The sequence below is a fragment of the Leptonychotes weddellii genome, chromosome 3 (assembly GCF_054177405.1).
Source record: "Leptonychotes weddellii isolate Sample4059 chromosome 3, ASM5417740v2, whole genome shotgun sequence".
Classification (NCBI taxonomy): domain Eukaryota; kingdom Metazoa; phylum Chordata; class Mammalia; order Carnivora; family Phocidae; genus Leptonychotes; species Leptonychotes weddellii.
In genome coordinates this window covers 11,496,503-11,516,962 of record NC_138371.1, presented here as the reverse complement: position 1 = coordinate 11,516,962, position 20,460 = coordinate 11,496,503, and the positions used below count along the sequence as shown (strand labels likewise).

Sequence of the window (20,460 nt, the reverse complement as noted above, 5' to 3'; positions counted from 1 at the left end):
TCATTCTATTGGCAACACCTAAGGATGTCTTGTATGTAAAACCACCCTTCTTTTGTCCTATGGTAAGGTATCATAAATTAGTTTGAAAACTTCCTTAAAACGGGCCAAAGTTGTAATCTTAAGAACACTGGGACTCAGGAGGTGGCACTTTCATCAAATACCAATTCTGTAAGGTATTTAGGTGCACATAAAAACCCCATTTCACTTTAAACTAAGGAAACAAGCATATGATTTCTTTTTTTTTTTTAAGATTTTATTTATTTATTTGACAGAGAGAGACAGTGAGAGAGGGAACACAAGCAGGCAGAGTAGGAGAGGGAGAAGCAGGCTCCCCGCTGAGCAGAGAGCCTGATGCGGGGCTCGATCCCAGGACCCTGGGATCATGACCTGAGCCGAAGGCAGATGCTTAACGGCTGAGCCACCCAGGCGCCCCGGAAACAAGCATATGATTTCAAGTTTTGGCCCCTTCTTTTTAATTTTTTTCCCCATAGAATTTCAGATCCAGAAAACATCTTAAGGATGCTCTGGTCTAAACCCCTTATTTGATAGATGTGTACACAGAAGCACAGAAAGAAAATGTGCTCGGTGTCACCTAGATGATGGCAGAACCATTACGAGGGTCAAATTTCCCAAAAAATTAAATCCACAGATCTTTGTACTATGACAGCCTCTATTCAGCATGGCTGTGACTGGGGCAGTAGGAAGGAGGAAAATATAAAAATCACATATGTTTGAGTCCCTGTGGCCTCCTTTCTTCAAGAAGATTCTTTTTTAGATTGTTAGATTTATGTTAATTTGCTGCCTTGTGTCCTACTTAAGAATGACTCTAGTGTCAGGTCTTCTCTAACTGTTGGCATATGATTTTGGAATTTGTCAAAAGACATAGATATCTTAAAACATCCTAAGTCAAAATGTGTGCCTGATCCAGGTTATAAAGATTTTACAACCCTAAAACTCTCTCTTCCAAGTTTTTAGAATTCTATTTGTCCCTCTAAGAGATTTTTATCAGTAGTTTCTCTATCATATATGTGAAGGTACTAGATGTAGAGGGAGCAAGATGAGCTTCAGAATGTCAAGTCTTAAATGGGAAGGAAGAACTAAAAGCCCACCATTGGCATTATGGGGGCTGCCGGGAGCTGTGGGCATAAATATTTCATGTGGTAAATTATAAGGAGACATTTGCATTTTTATGCACTATTCTAAAGTAAAAAAGAATTGTTGAACAATAAAGACACTTTCCATAATTATGTTCCATTTTTAATATGCAGAGAATTGACTGAGTTCAGGGTATTTATTTAATGAGTTCTCAGCATAACCTTGTCTGGTATTTTTCACTCTAAATTTTGACATCAGATTAAGACCAGACAATGAGGTGGTAAAAAATGATTTTCTTGTCATTAAACATGTGATGGATTTTTGAAGTTCAAAAAGTGATCTTCATCTAGTAAATAATCACAAGTTTATCTACATTAAATGCAAACACTAAAAATTGTTTATAAAAAGATACACTACAAAATATTTTCTATTTCTGCATCTTTCCATCTATGTCTGTACACCCCATTGAAAAGGGTGCCCGGGTGGCTCAGTTGGTTGGGCGACTGCCTTCAGCTCAGGTCATGATCCTGGAGTCCCAGGATCGAGTCCCGCATTGGGCTCCTTGCTCAGCAGGGAGTCTGCTTCTCCCTCTGACCCTCCCCCCTCTCATGTGCTCTCTCTCTCTCATTCTCTCTCTCAAATAAATAAATAAAAATCTTAAAAAAAAAAAGAAAAGGGTGTTTAAGAAGTTGATAGCATCATAATATTAAGATGGTGATATCTGAAGTTCTGTGGATTTCATGTGCTCAGAGATAAGATGGTGCTGGTGATGAGCCTCTGACGTGGGATAACTCCTCACACATCTTCCTCTTGGTCCTTCTTGCATGCTTCCCCTGGGAGAATCTTCCTTTAATGCTGATGGCATCACATACCCTGCTCCTCAAAAATACAAACTCTAGCTCGTCACTCAAAACCCTCCCTAATTTGTTTCTTCTTTTCTATGTAAATTTAGGTCCCATTCTTTCCTAATATAAAGGCTTTCTTCAAGACAGGATGAATTTATTATGGAGCCTGAACCATTGTTCCTCTCCACCATTCTTTTTAAAGTATTGGGTTTTGTTTATGCTTTTTTGTCAAGCTGTAAGTTTGTTGTTAGGCAGGATCAGCTTTTGCGAGGACAGACCCAAGGAAAGAGCCATGTGTGTTCAACAATTACGAAGCAGCCACTCTGGAGAACAGTATGGCAGTTCCTCAAAAAGCTAAAAATAGAACTACCCTATGATCCAGCAATTGCACTACTAGATATTTACCCAAAGGATACAAAAATACACATTGGAAGGAGTACATGCACCCCAATGTTTATAACAGCATTTGTCAACAATAGCCAAAATATGGAAAGAACCCAAATGCCCATCGACTGATGATTAGATGAAGAAGATATGGCATACACACACACACACGCACACACGCACACACACACACACAATGGAATACTAAACTATCAAAAAGAATGAAATCTTGCCATTTGCAACGATGTGAATAGAGCTAGAGTGTGTTATGCTAAGTGAAATAAGTCAATCAGAGAAAGACAAATACCATATAATTTCACTAATGTGGAATTTAAGAAACAGAATGGATGAACATTCAGGAGGGGGAAAAAGAGAGAAAGAGGGAAACAAATCATGAGAGACTCTTTTTTTTTTTTTAAAGATTTTATTTATTTATTTGTCAGAGAGAGACAGAGCACAAGCAGGGAGAGTGGCAGGCAGAGGGAGAAGCAGGCTCTCCACTGAGCAAGGAGCCCGACACGGGGCTCAATCCCAGGACCCCGGGATCATGACCTGAGCCAAAGGCAGACGCTTAACCGACTGAGCCACCCAGGCACCCCTCATGAGAGACTCTTAACTGTGAAGAACAAACTGAGGGTTGTTGGAGGGAGGTGGGTGGGGGATGTGCTAGATGAGGTCATGGGGATTAAGGAGGGCACTTGTGATGAGCACCGGGTGTTGTAATAAATGATGAACCAGTAAAGTCTACTCCTGAAACCAATATTGAACTGTATGTCAACTAACTAGAATTTGAATTAAAAAAATAGGGGCACCTGGGTGACTCAGTCAGTTAAGCATCTAACTCATGATTTTGGCTCAGGTCATGAGACCAAGCCCTGTGTCGGACTCCATGCTCAGTGGGGAGTCTGAGATTCTCTTTCTCCCTTTGCCCCTCCCCCTGCTCATATGCTCACTCTCTCTCTCTGTCTCTCTCAAAATAAATAAATCTCTAAAAAGGTAATAATAAAATAAAATGCAAAAAAACCCTAGTTAGTTTCCCCTGGCTGTAAAACTCTTTTAACCTACCCTCCCCCTCCCCATGCCATTCTTTGAATCACTATTTAATCAAGATTTATTGACCTCTCAACTAAGAAAAATCACCTATTACCCTTTCATTATACTCTAACATCTCTTCTTATTGGTCTTATCAGAGCTCTAATACTGTATTAGTTCATGTAAATTGTTTTTTTCTCTCTCTTAGAGAAGGAACCCCATGCAGCTAGAGGTCATGGTGTTTTAGTTCACTGCCTTAGTCTCTCACTGTCACAGTGCCTGGAATGCAGAATGTCTATACATATGGAGCAAGACATACGCATTTTACTATTGATTGAACGTAATAATAAGAAAAAAAATTTTTTTCTTCACTTGCCTTTTTTAATCAAAGCAATCCAAAAAAGTATGTCAGAGTAAACTGCTAAAAGCAGCTTAAAAAAATGCATGTTCTTCGTTTTCTGACTTGTTCCACTGTTACTGACAAATATCACTTTATAGCTGTGCTTTGGATTACACAGCATGCTGTGGGAATTTAATCCATTCTGAAAACTACTATGGACCTCCGTATAACTTGCCTATTGAAGTGTCTCAGGAGCTGGGTTGTGCATAATCTATTTTGTGGAGACTGACAACTGATTTGTCCCAAATCTCATTAATTTTCCTGTTTATATAACCTTCAACTTTTTAAAATTCTTTTTTTAAGATTTTATATATTTATTTTAGAAAGAGAGAGAACAGGAAGAGGGGCAGAGGGAGAGGGAGAGAGCATCTCAAGCAGACTCTGTGTTGAGCACCAAAGGGCTCGATCTCACGATCCTGAGATCATGACCTGAGCTGAAATCAAAAGTCAGGTGCTTAACTGACTGAGCCACCCAGGCACCTGGAATCTTCAAATTTTTTAAAAAGAAAGGTGGGCTTTAAAAAAATTTTTTATTATCTTTCAAAATAAGGTAAGTAATCCTCCTTAAAAAAATCCCTAATGGAAGAAAAGAAAACTAAATAAAGCCTCCCTGTTGTGGCTATTTGTTCAGAGAGCCTTGAGTTCGAATCCTGGCTCCTCCAATTACCCACCCTTGACTGGCCTTGGTGAACCTATTCACAGCAGGACCCTCAGTTTCCTGAACAGTGAAGGTTATCACTAGACAGGCCTGCAAGGGCTATGCAAAGATGAGGAATATTATTTGTAAAGTGTGTAGTGCAGCATGGGATCATAGTATCCATGGAGTCCATGGAAGCTTTCATCACGGTGTTCCTGCTGCTAAGTTTAGAGCTGGTATTCTGCTTTTCCAATAGTAACTAGGAAAACAAGGAAAAACATTGAGGTATTATCTATATATTGTTTAAAACCAGGACTCCTATTTATTTCAAGTCTCCCCATCAGGTGGCAGGAAAAAAAAAAGTTGGATGTTAGGATTGCCAGTGATGCTAAATGACTCATTTATGTTTTTTAGGAGCTCACTTTCTTAATTTATTTTTGAGTTCACTGTGATTTGACTGGCAGGGGAATTAAATTAAACTAGAAAAAAGTCACCTTGACAAATGTAAAACATTCTGAAATATAAAATAGAGGCATATTTTGGAACAGAAATAGTAATACTATTGAATCTCCATGAACTATTTTGCTTTTTGTACTAGCTTTGGCACTATAGAGGTATACAATTTTAGGCTCAGGAGGATACTTAGAAATAACTTATTTCGATCTACAGTTTTCTTTGAGGAAACTAAGACTCAGGAAAGATGTTTTATTGAACTGAGCTGAGCATGGACTCCAGATCATCTTAACCCCACTCCAGAATGGTTCTGAGAAATATGTTAATTTATTGTAAATGTCTCCAAAATATATCTAATTTATATCAAAATTATTTTTTTATGTTAAAGAAATAGTCACTACTTTATTTGTGAATATTTTTTAAAGATATTATTTTAAAAGTTATTTCTTAGAGATTTTGTTCTTTGCTACTATTTTGGTTGAAAAACTATCTGGAAAAAATGGGGGTGGCATTATCTTAATTCACATGAGTATAAATAAAATACACAAGCAGTTTGAATGATCATTTTAGAGATTCTTCCACTTGTACATTCAGAGCGTATTTCCTGAAGCCATAGTTTTTAAAATATTTATAAATGCTCAATAAAAATGTATCTGTCAGTTTTATAAAGTATTTTTATTAGAACTAGAATGAAGAGAGAAGCATTGCCTGCGAAATTGTTGCACTGTATTTGGCAATTCAACTAATCTCTCTGCCCCTCATTTTTCTGTCAGTATGCTAATAAAAATATTGTCCCAGTAGAGAGTCAAGGATTTTATATTTAAACTACATTTTAAGGAAGGAAAATGAGAACTAATATCGGTTAAAATCTGCATTAGAGTAGTTCAATTGCTATAGCAAATAGCTGCAAAACCTCAGTGGCTTTATACAATACAACTTATATCTTGTTCATGTCATAAGACATGACAAATGTCCCAGGCATGTGATAACCCATAAGTGGGTTCAGTGGAAGATGGGATGTTCTCCCCACAGTTATTGGGAAATTTCCATCTGGTGGCTTTACCAGCACCAGCACCAGCACCTGGGACCTCAAAAAACTCCCAGCCAGCAGGAAGGGAATGCAAGAGGATAGGGATTTTGTGAGAAGTTTTATGACCTGACCTGGAGGTGACATACATCACATCCACCCACATTCTAATGGCCAGACCTCAGTTATGTGCTCTCCCTCACTGCAAGGAATGCTGGGAAGTGTAGTTTAAGTGCATACCCAGAGAGAACAAACAGATTTGGTCAGCATCTGCCTGGACTCTGCCCACAGGTCTTCTTGGCTTCTGCATTACAAGAACAGACAAAAATATAGATTGCATTCTCTGAGTAAAGTGTCTCTCATTACCCTGCAATACTAGAATTTCTTAAAGAAAGTGTTACCAAAATATGTCAACATTTGAGCTATGCCTGATGACTTCAGTGAAGGTTTTTTTTTAAGTAGAGATAATTTGGCAGTATCTCTACAGTCCTCATCCACCTTGATAGAAAAAAAAAAAGGTGAATAATTAAATCATCTGGATTTTAATTGAGTTTTTAAAGACCAAACATGGTGTTTGAAATTCTATTTATTATCACACCCTATGATAAGTGTTATTCCCTGCAACCATAAAAAAAAGAACGGTTGAATATAAGTCAGTATGTGGGTTCCAATGTCTTATGGTGAGAGATACATGCTGGGCAGTGGCCAGGAAACCAGTCTCTTTATCAGGTCTTTGCTAATTGCCATCTGTGTGACCTTAAACAAGATGCACAAAGGCTCTGAGCTCTTTTTACACCTGTAAAATGATTAGGATTATTTGTGTATTCTATCCTACTTCAATGTGCCTCATCTATTTTATTATTTTGTTAAGTAATATGCCTCATCTATCTTATTAAAACAGAGGTTTTATTCTGTGTGCCTTCTTCACACAAACATAGACTTTCCAGTTTTATTTAAAGCCATGTAATCTCCAGATGCCTGAGCTATGGTTCTTTCTCTATTTATATTTGAAGAGGTGACATCCCTTAGATGTTTGAATTGACAAAACTGACGCCAAATGACAGAGTTCACATGAGAGAGGAATAATAATAAAAAATTAAAAATTGGTCCAGCTCCCTGGTGTCCTTTTGTTGTGGAAATGTGCAAGCCTGTGCCCTCTTTTCCCTGGAGACTTGGAGATGGAATAACAGAAGTGTAAGAAGAGGAACCTGGTGCTCACTTGGACTCGTAGGAAAACTATGTCAGGCTGTCTGTCTCTGACCAGCTCCAGGGATACCAAGACACCAAGACATGCAATTAGCGTCCAGGCCAGGGTGACTGGGAGGGTGAGAGTTCTAGATTTGTATTGGGAAAAAGATGTGAGCAGCGGGAGACAGACTGCTTCACTCTGGGTTCTAAAGGGTGTCTGCTTTAAAACAAAAATAGACTAGTTCTGAGATGCTCCAGAAACAGGACTACCAACAACCGACAAATGGTGGTGCTTGGAGGGAGGCCGACTTGGGTTCTGTATGAGAGCTTTCTAGCAATTAAACATGTTCAAAAAGGAGCCAAACTTTCCCTGTGAGGTGAGAAGTCCCCCTGCTGGAGCTCTCCTCCCAAAGGCATGAGGGCCAGCTCAGTAATGACATACACACACCTTGCTTTTCACGAGCTGTTGCAACTGTGATTTCTAAGGTCTCTTTTAGCTTTAAATTTGTTGATTGAATCTAATACCCATCTGATAATGCAATTTAGTTCAGTGCCTCCTTCAGCACTTCAAATGTGCTGTCCTTCTGCCTAATTAATCTGCCTTGATCACCTTTCATTATTTCCATTGTTCAGCAGTTGGAATAGAATGGAGGCACTTTGATCCTGCTGATTAGGCCAATATGAGGGGACAATTCTGAAGCATTCTTTTTGTCCACAAAAAGCTCAAATGCTCATCAGCTACATGAGCTTTTGTCCCTTTGTCACCAGGCACCAAGTCCATATTTTGTAACCAAGGAATCCCTATGTGAAAGGGTGAAATTTCAAGAATAACTACAGTCACAAATCACATAGATAAAAGCCTCTTGTGTAAATCATCTGAATCATCTAGATGTGTGTAAAAATAATAAAATGATATGGCAAGTTAATTCTCATATATCACAAAAAAAGAAAGAAAGAAAGACAAGAAAGAAAAAAAAGAAAGAAAGAAGAAAAGAAAGAAAGAAAGAAAGGAAAGAAAGAAAGGAAAGAAAGAAAGAAAGAAAGAAAGAAAGAAAGAAAGAAAGAAAGAAAGAAAGAAAGAAAGAAAAGAAAGAAAAAGAAAGAAAGAAAGAAAAGAAAGAAAGAAGGAAAGAAAGAAAGAAAGAAAGAAGGAAGAAAAGCTCTTATGTTCTTCCAGGAAAATGGTGTGACTGGTCATATTTCCAAATAATACTCATTTTCCCTGGCAAATAACTTTTCTGATCTGTCAGCAAGTCGGTTAGAAACATATATGGGCTCACAAAAATAATTTTAGCTAATTCATATTTGTCATTGAGGGTTATTCCTTCGTGGCATGGCCCGGGTTGTGGGTGAGAGTGGAGAGGTGGGAGGGAGAGGCTATGAGTCATGGCCTACGATGGGGTTAGATCCAGAAATGAAGGCTAATTAGCTAACTGACCTGGGTGACACATACATGCATTCATTCATCCTGTCTGTTCTCGCTGAGGACTCTGTTAGATACTGAGGACCAACATGAAAGATACAGTCTTTAGTCTTAAGAAACTGTTATAGTCTGGTGGGGGAACTAGACGTATAAATCAACAATTGCATGATCTTCCTAGCCAGAAAAGAAGCAAGTCTGGAAAGAGGATAATGCTGTCAGTTTTAATGTGTGTGATCTACTAGATGGCCATATGTAAAGGTCCATCGGTGCAATAGTGTTTTCTTTGTCTCTAGAGCTTAGAGGGATTTTCAGGTTTTGGAGACTTACAAGAATCTTCTGTACCATTTCTTTTTTTTTCAAAGATTTTATTTATTTACTTATTTATTTATTTATTTATTTATTTATTTATTTATTTATTTGAGAGAGAGAGAGGGAGAACAGGAGAGGAGCAGAGGGAGAGAGACAAGCAAACTCCGTGTTGAACACAGAGCCCAACGTGGCCTTGACCCCATGACCCTGAGATCATGACCTGAGCAGAAATCGAGAGTCAGGCACTTAACTGACTGAGCCACCAGACTGAGCCACTGATCCACGCCCCTCCTCTGTACCTTTTCTGTTGAGAGAGTAAATGTTGATGAGGAAGAATGAGTCAGAGAAACTGGGAAAACTCAGTATCTGGTGGAGGACAGATTTGGTGGTAAAAGCCATCAGACCTGGGAAGCCAAGTCTTTCTAGGTGGCGCAGGGCCCCCATACAGGGATGCAGAGGGAGAAGAGTAAGGTAGAAGCCGGAGAGACAAGTGTAGATCCAGAGATAGCATAAAGAGGGGAAATTCTGAGAAGGAACGTCAGAATTAGCAGCATGAAGTGTGACAAGATTGGAAACCTGGAGAGAATATTTTGGTCATGAAACGATTGCTCCTAGTCTCTTATCCTTACTTGTCTTTCTTTAACTTGAACACTGTAAGAAGTTTAAGACCATAATAGGCAAAGCACACAGTCTGAAAGATGAATGTAATGAAATCTACACACATTTCTCACAGCAAGATTTCAGTTCAAGATCAGATTTCAGTGTGAGCATCAGATCTTATTTATTTTATATTATTTTTTTATTTTTAAGATTTTATTTATTTATTTGAGAGAGAGAATGAGAGACAGAGAGCATGAGAGGGAGGAGGGTCAGAGGGAGAAGCAGACTCCCTGCCGGTCAGGGAGCCCGATGCAGGACTCGATCCCTGGACTCCAGGATCATGACCCGAGCTGAAGGCAGTCGCTTAACCAACTGAGCCACCCAGGCGCCCTTATTTATTTTATTTTTAAAAAGATATTTATTTATTTATTTGAGAGAGAGAGCGTGCACAGGCGTGGGTGGGGGAGGGGCAGAACATCGGATTTTACATCAATAGTTGACACTCAGTCCTTCATTCCAGAACAGAGGATGGCCACCTTCCACGTAGTTAGCCCTGTGCTACGTGCTAAGGCTGTAAGAACTTAGATCTGAAAAAACTAGGATCCCACCTAGAAATTTACCACAGTGCCTAAGATTGACCTTGTTCAGGAAAGTTTATGGTACTAACATCAATTTTCTTTTTCAGGCTTTAAGAAAACATTGAAATACCGCTTCTCGGCCTTTTGGCTAAGATCAAGTGTAGTATCTGTTCTTATCAGTTTAAGAAAACATTGAAATATATGGGTAGAGATAAATACCTCCTGATTCCTCTGAGTAGATTTCTTTGAGGTTTTGATATGTCTTCATGTATATATTTCTTAGTCTGATTATCTGCTTTCCATTTGTTTATTTGCAACAGCTATTTTGGAGATTTTCATAGTATTTTAATTAGAAAATGCATTTTATAGGAAGCTTCTCATGAATCTATGTAGGAAACTAGATTTATTCCCAAACAAAATTCTCAGTAGTACATTCACAATTTTCTTCCGGAGTTTTCAGCTTTGCATTCTGTCTGGGAGGCAGATGTTAAGGTACATCCACACACAAGTCCGAGTAGCATAATTTCTTCCATCATTTTGTTCAAGTTTCTCTAAATATATCTGCCAGAATTCACTGAACACTAACCTCTGGGACTTGAAAACAAAGAAGGAAGAAAGAAAGAAAAAGACTTCTTTTTGTTTCCAAAGCTGTATTGGGCTTTTATTTAGTTGAGGTTTGAGACCTAAGTGACACTTCCCTAGTATGTGTATGCAAGTGATTTGAATGAGAACAAAGAAACTGATGTTGGTGGAGGTGCTTTGACACAAATCCCCAGCCTTTCATATTTAAAATGTTACCCAAACCCACAGGAAAGAGATTGGATCCAATGTTATGTGTAAGCATTTTTTTTAGTTTGGTTAGTTTCAGTTCCAGTGGAAGAAGACTGTGTGTGTGTGTGTGTGTGTGAGAGAGAGAGAGAGAGAGAGAGAGCACGAGAGAGATAGTAAATGCTTAATATTGGTAGTGGAAAAAAATACAAAAGTTGATAATAAAAGCAAGCATCTCAATGTTCTGTTTGAAATCTGGAAGAGAAGGTAAAGTGAAACAGATGGGTCATTAGGCTTTGAGGCTGTGACATTTGGAAGCCAGAGTTACATTTTCCTTGAAACTGTGAATAAACAGCTTGGAAATAGTCTATGATGTTCTTTTCTGATACTGGTTTTATTCCATTTGACTCAGGGCATTGAAAAGCAAGTGTTAGTTAAATTGTCTTGCTGTAATTATTATGCAGGAATGTAGCGCTTTTTAAATATTCTGACTTCCTATATTCGATTTTAGTGTAACTCTGACTTAGGCTTATGTGAGGCCCATTTAAAGGCCAGGAATCTTTCTGAGGTTGTTATTATAAGACTACCCTCTTGGTTTAAGTTTTATCTCATAGAATAATATTCATGACATGTGTTTACACAACTGCATAGCTTCTTGGATCTAGAAGGAACTATAGCAATATGCATATAAATGAAGAGCAAACAAATGAGAAAAGGCAAAGGCTCTTTATTCAGAGCTCGCTATAGCAAGGCAGTTAGCCACCATCACTTACAATAGCAGAGATTTGAAGGCAGGGAGAAGAGTGAGAAAGTTCTGTGGGAAATGGGCTAGACTTCAGATATGTCCCAAATGGAGGCTATTGGCATGGGGAGGCTGCAAGCAAGGCCAACCAGGAAGGCGTCCTATGTGATTGGATAGGGATGCAGATTTGATTCTCTCTGGTGGTCCTACTCTGGAAGCAGGGGCAAAATTCGGGAAGCTGTCAGTTATTAATTAAATCCTGGCTGCTTTGAGCCAACTGTTAGATTATTGTTTGGCTACCTGGACTGGTTATTAGAGATAGTAGTCTGACTTCCTATAAGTCTGACTTAAGGGAAGTAGATTGGATTTCTGGGCTCATTACTGTAGATAATGGGTTGGAGTTCTATTTTTATAAGTGGCCTGGCAATTTTCCATTTGTGTTTCAATCTCTCAGTGATTATCTAGATCCTGATGTAGAAAGATTAAATAAATTCATAAAGGACAAATGGCTACAGTTTATTTAAATTAATAGTATCTTTTACATGTGTGGCACTACTTAGTTTCAAAAATATTTTAAAATCTAGAATATCATTAGATCCTTCCAATTACATTGGAGAGGTTAGACCAGCCTGCTATTATCTCTACTTTGTAGTTAAGAAAAAATGAGGCTCCAAGAGGAGAACCCAAGTGCTCAGTGATGTGGATTACCAGCCCATGACCATGTCAGGCCTGCAAAGCTGGGCTACTCAGATGATCTCACCTAGGGCTTCTGACAATATTACAAACCTTTTCTGTCTCTGCACCACAGATTCAGGTACTGGGGAGCCAAAGTGGGGCATTTGTATTCTCACGCTGCTGCAAGTTGATGAGTATTTGAACCTAAATATAAAGAAAGCAAAGTACAGATTCTCTGAACCATTTCTGTGATTTTTTTTTTCACTGCAGTCTTTCCCAATAATTCCTCATTTGAATGAAACTTTCAACTTGGTGAATCTTACAACCTGTGATTGTTAGATAATCAGATTTTTGAAAATACTATTAGCTTCATGTCACTTGGATACATTTATAACACTTGCTTCATTCTCTTATTCCATTAGGAACACTGTATTTCCTACACACATCAGAAAGATGCCTGAGGAGTTGAGAAAACTACTAAATAAAAAAAATTAATTAAATACCTATTGAGCAGTATGCAAGGTGCTAAAGACATCAATGGGAAAAAAAACAAAAACAAAACAAAACAAAAAAAAAACAAAACTTAGTCCCTGCTTCCTAGAACTCAGGGCCTTTTGAGAAGAACAGATACATTGAAAGATGATATAAAACATCAATACAGAGATGACCAAATCCCAGCAAGAGGTGGGGATATGAGTGGAGGAGGCTTCGGAGGATACTTAAATTGAGTAACCAGGACTGAGGATCCTTCCTGGAGCAAAGACGAGATACAAAGATATACGAAGCAGATGACGTAGAAGATGGTAGCACAAGAACAGCCTTGTTTGAGTTGGAAGTGGAGTGGGGAGGAAGAAGGTCCAACCAATTTGAATACAATGTTCAGGTGGGAAGTGATGAAATCTGAGAGGAAGGGAAGAATGACATGGTGGGTAGTCTTGTGGGTCACAGTAAGGAGATTAGACATAATTGTGTGGGTAACAGGAGGCTTCTGGAAGGATTTTAGTCAAAGCTACATTATAAACAGGTTTGCATTTTTTGTTTGTTTTTGTTTTTAAACACTTCTCAATGTGCATTATAGAATGGCTATCACATCCATTCCCTGAGACGACACGGTTTTGAACGTCCCAACTGGTTATCACTCATAAACCATCTTTACTACATGTGTTTTTAAACACTTCTGTATATGTGTGACAGAATGGCTATTAAATCAGTTCGCTGAAAAATACACTTGGTTAGATTTGCATTTTAAACATCATTTTGGCAGTATATGGAGCTCATACTTTAGAGAGAGGATAGAGAATAGGAGACAACCTGCAATAATTCAAGGGCAATGATTAGAGTTAGAACCAAAGTAATTAAGGTAGATGTGATACAAAGTGCAACAGAAGGGAAAGCAAGATATTCACGAATAAAATCTGTAGAATCCACTGACTGATAGATTTAGGGAGTAAAAAGTTAAGGAAGGGGAAATACAAGCATCTAGCTTGGGTGGTTGGCTGGACAGAACAGGAGGAACTATCGGTATAGTAAGAAGTGGTGTCAGTCCAATGTCTGAAATGTTAAATCTGTGCTATCCATGGGGCATCCAGATGGACTCACCCAGCAGGCAATTGGATAAATGAGTCTAAAGCCCAGGATAATGATCCAGGCTCATGATAAACTATTTAGAAATCACTAACAATCCTGGAAGATAAAATCACAGGAAAGGTATGTATAGAATGAGAAGAATTGTGGCTAAGCTAGCATCTTGGGGACAACATGTAAGAGATGCTTAGAGGAAGAGAACATATGAATGGCAAGGAAATGGTGTTGGATGTAGAACACAACCCGGGAAGATGGGCCATTATTGAAGCCAAGAGAATTGAAGATATAAATGAAAGTAATCAAAGAGTTGTCAAATGTCTTAAAAATGTTTTCTAAATTTGCCAACTAGAAGGCACTAGGTGAGCTTAGCAAAAGCAGTTTTAGCAGAGTGGTGGGCTGAATTGATGAATTCAGAGTGGGTGGCAGAATGAATGGAAGATGAGACAGTAAAGACTGTGAGTCTAACAAGCTCTTTAAGAAGTTTCCTTGAAGTTGAGCACAGGTTCCAATGAGAAAACTCTTTCCCAATGATATTAACCTGCACACCTCAGAAAAAAAAGGCCCCGTGTGATCTCTGTCCCTGTTACATTTAAATGTTGTAATCTCCAACACACTCCCAAGTTGACAAAAATATACTGAAAGCATTTGAGAAAATTGTTCTTTAATGTTTTAAAGGAATCTGGGAAGGATTCAACTTTTGTTTAACAGAATGTAATTCTGGTTAATACACAGAATCGACAGAGGAACTGAAAATCCGAAGCCACAGCACGGAGCCATTACCAAAGTTGGACAGCAAAGAGAGAGGGCATCACGGGGCGTCTTCCAGAGAGCCTATCAAAGCTCAGGAATGGGATGGAACACCAGGACCGCCTGTGGTCACCAGTAGACTGGGAAGATGCTCTGTGAGCCCCACCTTGTTAGCAGGAAACCACAGCTCAGGTAAGAACGATAATGATCTTTCAGGTGCAATTATCACTTAAAGAAGCATAACCATAGGTAGAGCTCCCTCTACTCATAGAGACAGCATAAGTAGCCCTTCACGCAAAGGGACGAGACAACATGTTGCACCACTCCAGGGAACATTATCCACATGGGCGGTAGAGAGGTGAATAGTGCTTCTTGGAGCGGTGCAATGAAGCAGCTCTGACAGCTCGAAACATCTTGTACTAAATTGTATCCAAAGCATCTAGAGGCCTCATCGAAACAAGTTTTAATTTATAAAGTTTAAGTGACTTAGAGTTTATGCCTCCTGTGCTTCAGAAAAGATTTTAGGCAACTGGGAAAAAATGAAGGTGAGAATATATAGGTAAAAAAACTGTCTGAAGGCAGTAAAGAGAGTAGATATCATGAGGTATGTACAGTAATGATCTGAATGCTGTAGCTGGACCATGGACATGGTACTAAGTTTCCAGATCTAAGTCAGAAGAGTTAGAACATTTTAATCGAATACACCTTTAGATTTCACAAGTTGAAATTAAGATCTGCAATGCAATTTTGCATCGTTAATAGATAAATATTATGAAACATCAAGTTTTTAAAAGCAGCATATGTTTGCTTTGAAGTGATTAATCTACATGATGGACTCACAGAGAGCTGTCAATTGGAAGAAAAAACAAATAATCAAGTGACCTCCTGTAGTTTCAGGTTTCTATCCCTTAAGAATGTTAGGGTTCTGAAGGAAAGACCAATCCTTTAATGTTCTTTTCAACTCTGATACTCATCTTGGAAAGCAATTTACATGCATTTAGCCTGTGGACTCTCTGGCAGTCATGCACAAGTTAAAATTGGAACAGGATGAATGATCTTTGTATTTGGGAAGGGATGTTTCTAGAATAGGACCCAGGCAGAGACAGAGCAGTAGCTTTTCCAGACTTAAAATGTAACTTATTTCGTGATGAAGCCATAGAAATCTTGGAGAAGAGACAAATGAATTTAGCAGAAAGTAAAAATTTATTTTTGTTAGTAAAGTATAAACAGCTATAGGTATATGAGAAGACTTGTGCATTTTGTCAAAAAGAAAAAGAAACATAGGAAACAAATGATATTTTGTAGGAAAAAAACTCCTCTCCCAAAGAAGGTTGACATCACGATTCAGTTGGGACTTAGGATTAATTTTAGGCTTATTAGTAGTATTTTTTAATTATTTAAATTTGTACCAGTTTGATCAAAAAATATAAATAATATGTACTCCTATTGTGACTAGAGATATAAAACCAAAAGCATTACCTGAATATCTTTAGGTAACAGCCACTGTTCTAGTGTCTGAGAGCACAGTGATGAGTAAGACATCCTTGCATTCGGGTGCTCAAAGTCAAGTGAAAGACAGACAAACATCACAATACAAGGTGTTATATTCAACTAATATGTGAAACAAAAAATAAATCAATTAATTTTTCCTGGGAGTGTATGATTTTGGCAAGAACAATCAGGGGGTTTTAGTGGGTAAAATAATAACTGCTTTAGGATGTTAACATTTGTGCTAGAGCTTGAAACATCAAGAGCTGTTCCCCAGGAGGATGATGGAGAAGTCTGCCTTCCAGATGAACACCTAAAATGCTATGGGATTGGGGCGCCTGGGTGGCTCAGTCGGTTAAGCGACTGCCTTCGGCTCAGGTCATGATCCTGGAGTCCTGGGATCGAGTCCCGCATCGGGCTCCCTGCTCAGCAGGGAGTCTGCTTCTCCCTCTGACCCTCTTCCCTCTCGTGCTATCTCTCATTCTCTCTCACTCAAATAAATAAATAAGATTAAAAAAATAAAATAAAATAAAATGCTATGGGATGGAGCATACTGTGTTTGCAGTGGAAGGCGGGGGAAAATTGACTGAAGAAATTGCAAAGTAGGTTGGTACCAGAAAGCAAGAATCCTGAAGGGCCTGTGTATTAACTAGAAATGCTTTCAGCAACAAAATGCCAATTAACAGTGGCTTAAGTAATAATGGCTTCTGTTAACTCCCCTAGCACTCAATCTGGAGGTGGGCAGCTTTAGGTATTTTGCAACTGTTCAATGATGTCATTGAGAACACAGGGACTTTCTGGTTTTGTTTTGTTTTGTTTTGTTTTAAATTCTGCCCTTCTGCTACCCTTGATGATTTTTTTCATGATCATGAGTTGACATTTCTGGACATCATGCCTCAGCAGAGTCCCTTTCATCTAGTTGGTCTAAACTGGGAAACATGTCCTCTGGACCCATAACTCAGTGAAGGGGAATGGGATTTCCATGAGTTTATAGAGGGCCTTTCTTTCTCTTAAATCAAAGGGCTTCTGCTTCTACTGGGAAATGAAAGCAACAGTCTATATTCTTAGGGAGAAAGGGAAGACAACATTGCATAAGCAATGGACAGTATCTGCCACATCATGATTAGATTTTGAACACTATGTGGTAGATATTTTGTAGTCCTTTAAATATTGTTAAGATAGGTACAATGCAATTCAGTTTTCATCATGAACAATCTCTGATGGCTCCAAAGCTTCCAGAAGGGGTGACTGGTATTTACTAAAATACGAGTTGTCAAGGTGAGCTGTGCACCACGAGTTAGGTGGGAAAGTCAGGACTTAATTTTTGACTATGTTAGGTTGGAAGTGCTCTGGGACATCTAATTAAGAAGCTAGTAGACACTTGGAATTACAGGTCTGTAGCTGAAGAGATTTAGCAGTATTACAGACTGAGGCTAGAGACCTCTGGGGTGGTTAGAACCCCAAGACTGGATGATTCTGAACTAGAAGAGCAGGGAACTGAGATGAGAAGGAAAAGGAGATTGCACCCTGGGGAACTCAAACATTTTCAGGTGTGGGCAAACGAAGAAGAATATGTAAAATAAATGAAAATGAAACAATTAGATGGTCCACAATTAAACTTTTACTGAACATTTGGAAAGGTGCATAAAATGGGCAAACTGTAATACGTTTTTGACACTGATGTGACTCTTCCAAGAAATTTAGAGTGTAAGCAGAATTTATAACATACTTTCACTTTCTTCCACTGCAAAATCCCAAAGCATCTCTTTGGCTTTATGACATCTAAAATCTGCTTTCCTGGGTCTTTCAGCTGTGTTTGTAGGGCAGTAAATTGTCTACTGACCAGAAGAAATGACATAAATATCTTCAGTCCCTCACACTCTCCATCTTAGATGATGAAAGATGTAGCTAAAGATGGAAGAAGAAGAGATTTCTAGTACATTTTTGATAAAGACATTTTTGTATCTCTATTAAAAGTAATGTGAAATGCAGGGGCAAATGTGGAATCCCATATATAATAATGTCAGTTAGGGTTTCTTATGTGCCAGAGAAACTATCAACATGAACACTCAAGGAGTGCCTGGGTGGCTCAGTCCATTAAGCATCCGACTCTTGATTTCGGCTCAGATCATGATCTTGGGGTTGTGGGATTGAGCCCCACACTGGGCATCACACTGGGCATGGAGCCTGCTTAAGATCCTCTCTGTCCTTTTCCCGCTATACCTTCCCCCACCCCCAGTTCACGCTCTCTCTTTTTTTAAAAAAAATGAACACTCAAAAGAGCATTAAAATTAATTAAACTTTTAGAAGTCAGTCCCTCCCAAATATGTCATAGCAATTTTATCTACTGAATCTACCCTTGTACCTCTTTTGAGGGAAAGGAGAAAAGAAAAAAAAAATTTGTTATATTAGTAGCTTTAATGTTTCTAAAAAGAAAGAACCTAAAATGTGCCAATTCTATACTAGAAAATGCCATAGCTTCACTAGCAAAAATGTATAAAATTAGAATATCTGAAGTTTACTCACCTTTGGTGTTTTCATGAAATGATGCCCTAACTAGAGGGTACTCATCAGTGAGATGGCCTTTGTCTAGAATAGGCAAGTAACTATTGAAGAGCGCATTTTGGACTTGCTGCTTTGGAATGGAAGTCAGTGTTTACTCTTTTCCTTTTCTTCACACCTCCTCTGTATTGTCTCCTTGCCACTGGGTCACTGAACTGCTAAGCCCATACCAGAAACACTGGAACTGCAACCAAGAATCTTCCTCCGTAGTAACAGAGGTACCCAGGTCCACACCTAACACTAGAGAGGAAAGAGGGTTTCACCTGTTCCACCTATCAATAGCCCCGTATCTATCAATACCTCGGTCTGTCAACTTCCTGCCTCTGGTTTTCTCTCTCTCTCTCAATCTCAATCACACACACACACACACACACACACACACACAAGGAACTGCTACCAGTCACAGACTATTGCTTTATCAAATGCAGTTTAGCCACTTGGAATGGCTGCTCTTAACAGCTCTTTTGAGGAATGGAGGAATTGCTGAAGTAAAGAGAAGGAATGTGTCAGGAGATCTCAATTCTAATTAACATTGCCACTGGTTGCTGTGGAACTCTATTAAAGTCACTGTTGTTTAGTAAATCAGAGATTCCCCAGAGGGTGATTCCTGAAGGCGGTGGCGGTCTGGGACCCAAATGCTCATGAAAATAATGGGAAAAAGTGGAAGTTATACAAGTAAATAGAGTATTCACAAAAATTCAGATTTCAATCACCGAATCAATCAACAAATAGTTTCTAAGCAGCTTGTATCCAACTCTGTAATGGTTTCTGCGGGATAAACACTCACACACGGGGTATATAAAGCACAAACACACATAGGGTATATAAAACAAGGTCTTCGCCACTCAAAGATCTTACTATGCTTCTTTATGACACAAAACTATTGAACATAAATTAATTAGTATAACTAAATGTACTTTCATTGTTATCTACTGTTTACTGTAGATTACTATTCAGAGAAGAGAAAATTAGTGCAGGCTTGAAAAAAGATGGAGAACTTAATGGAGACCTGGAGTCTTAAACCAAGATTATGTCAGATCTTTTTAAAATTAATTTTTTAAAGAATTTATTTCTTTATTTTTGCAAGGGAGTGCAAGCATGAGCATGGGGGAGGGGCAGAGGGAGAAGCAGACTCCCTGCTGAGCAGGGAGCCTGATGCGGGACTTAATCCCAGGGCCCTGGGATCATGACCTGAGCCGAAGGCAGATGCTTCACCAACTGAGACACCCAGGTGCCCCCAAAATAATAATTATTATTAATAATTAGGTAGAGATGCATAGAGAGCTTTCCACGTGGGGTGAAGAGGTTGAGCAAAGTTGTAGGCAAGCCTCTTGCGGCTTGGCCTTGCCAGGCTAGACTGAAGAAGCATTTTTGGAAGTAAATTCGGAAGGCCTTGGCTAAACTCTATGTGGAAAAGTCTTGAAAAGACCTCAGCTTCTGTGTGTTCAACATGTGTGTTTCTGCCATTTTGAGGAGGTCCAACATGGGATGCGAATATTAGTGAGTAAATTAAGAGAGGTTCCTCCTTCAAAACAGACGTGCTTTGTTTACACATTCCATACATGGGAATATTCTTGACTTCCACAAAGGAAAGTATTTTCCCCATTTTTCTGGACCTTGAAGCCCTTTTGGTGTAAGTTACATATTTCCACCTTTGTTAGAAGCTTACACATGGAAAAATATTTCTCCATTGCAGAGAAAATCCATTGCATACCAATGAACATCCGACTGAATGATGGAAATGCAGGTGACCTGGAGAGCACAGGGGCCTCTCGAGGGGCCAGAAGCTATTCAGTACCAACTGATGCTCACCACGAGAACTTTTTCCCGCAAATTTCAAGATTTAATTGCTCTTATGTGAAATCTCCCAATTTTTAAATACAGCTCAATTTTCAGGAAAAAAAAAATGAATCGAATAGTTTA

At 38.8% G+C, this 20,460-nt stretch overlaps 1 protein-coding gene and 1 pseudogene across 1 annotated transcript in view; both read left to right on the top strand.

Annotated features, from left to right (window-relative positions):
* NYAP2 (neuronal tyrosine-phosphorylated phosphoinositide-3-kinase adaptor 2) overlaps positions 1-20,460 on the top strand; it is a 256,862-nt gene that overhangs the window by 172,214 nt on the left and 64,188 nt on the right. The window contains exon 5 of the mRNA XM_081813497.1: positions 14,473-14,679. Within this exon, the coding sequence (XP_081669623.1) occupies positions 14,473-14,679 (207 nt within the window). The remainder of the gene's footprint in view (positions 1-14,472; positions 14,680-20,460) is intronic.
* Positions 10,100-10,252, top strand: LOC115938530 (U2 spliceosomal RNA; annotated as a pseudogene).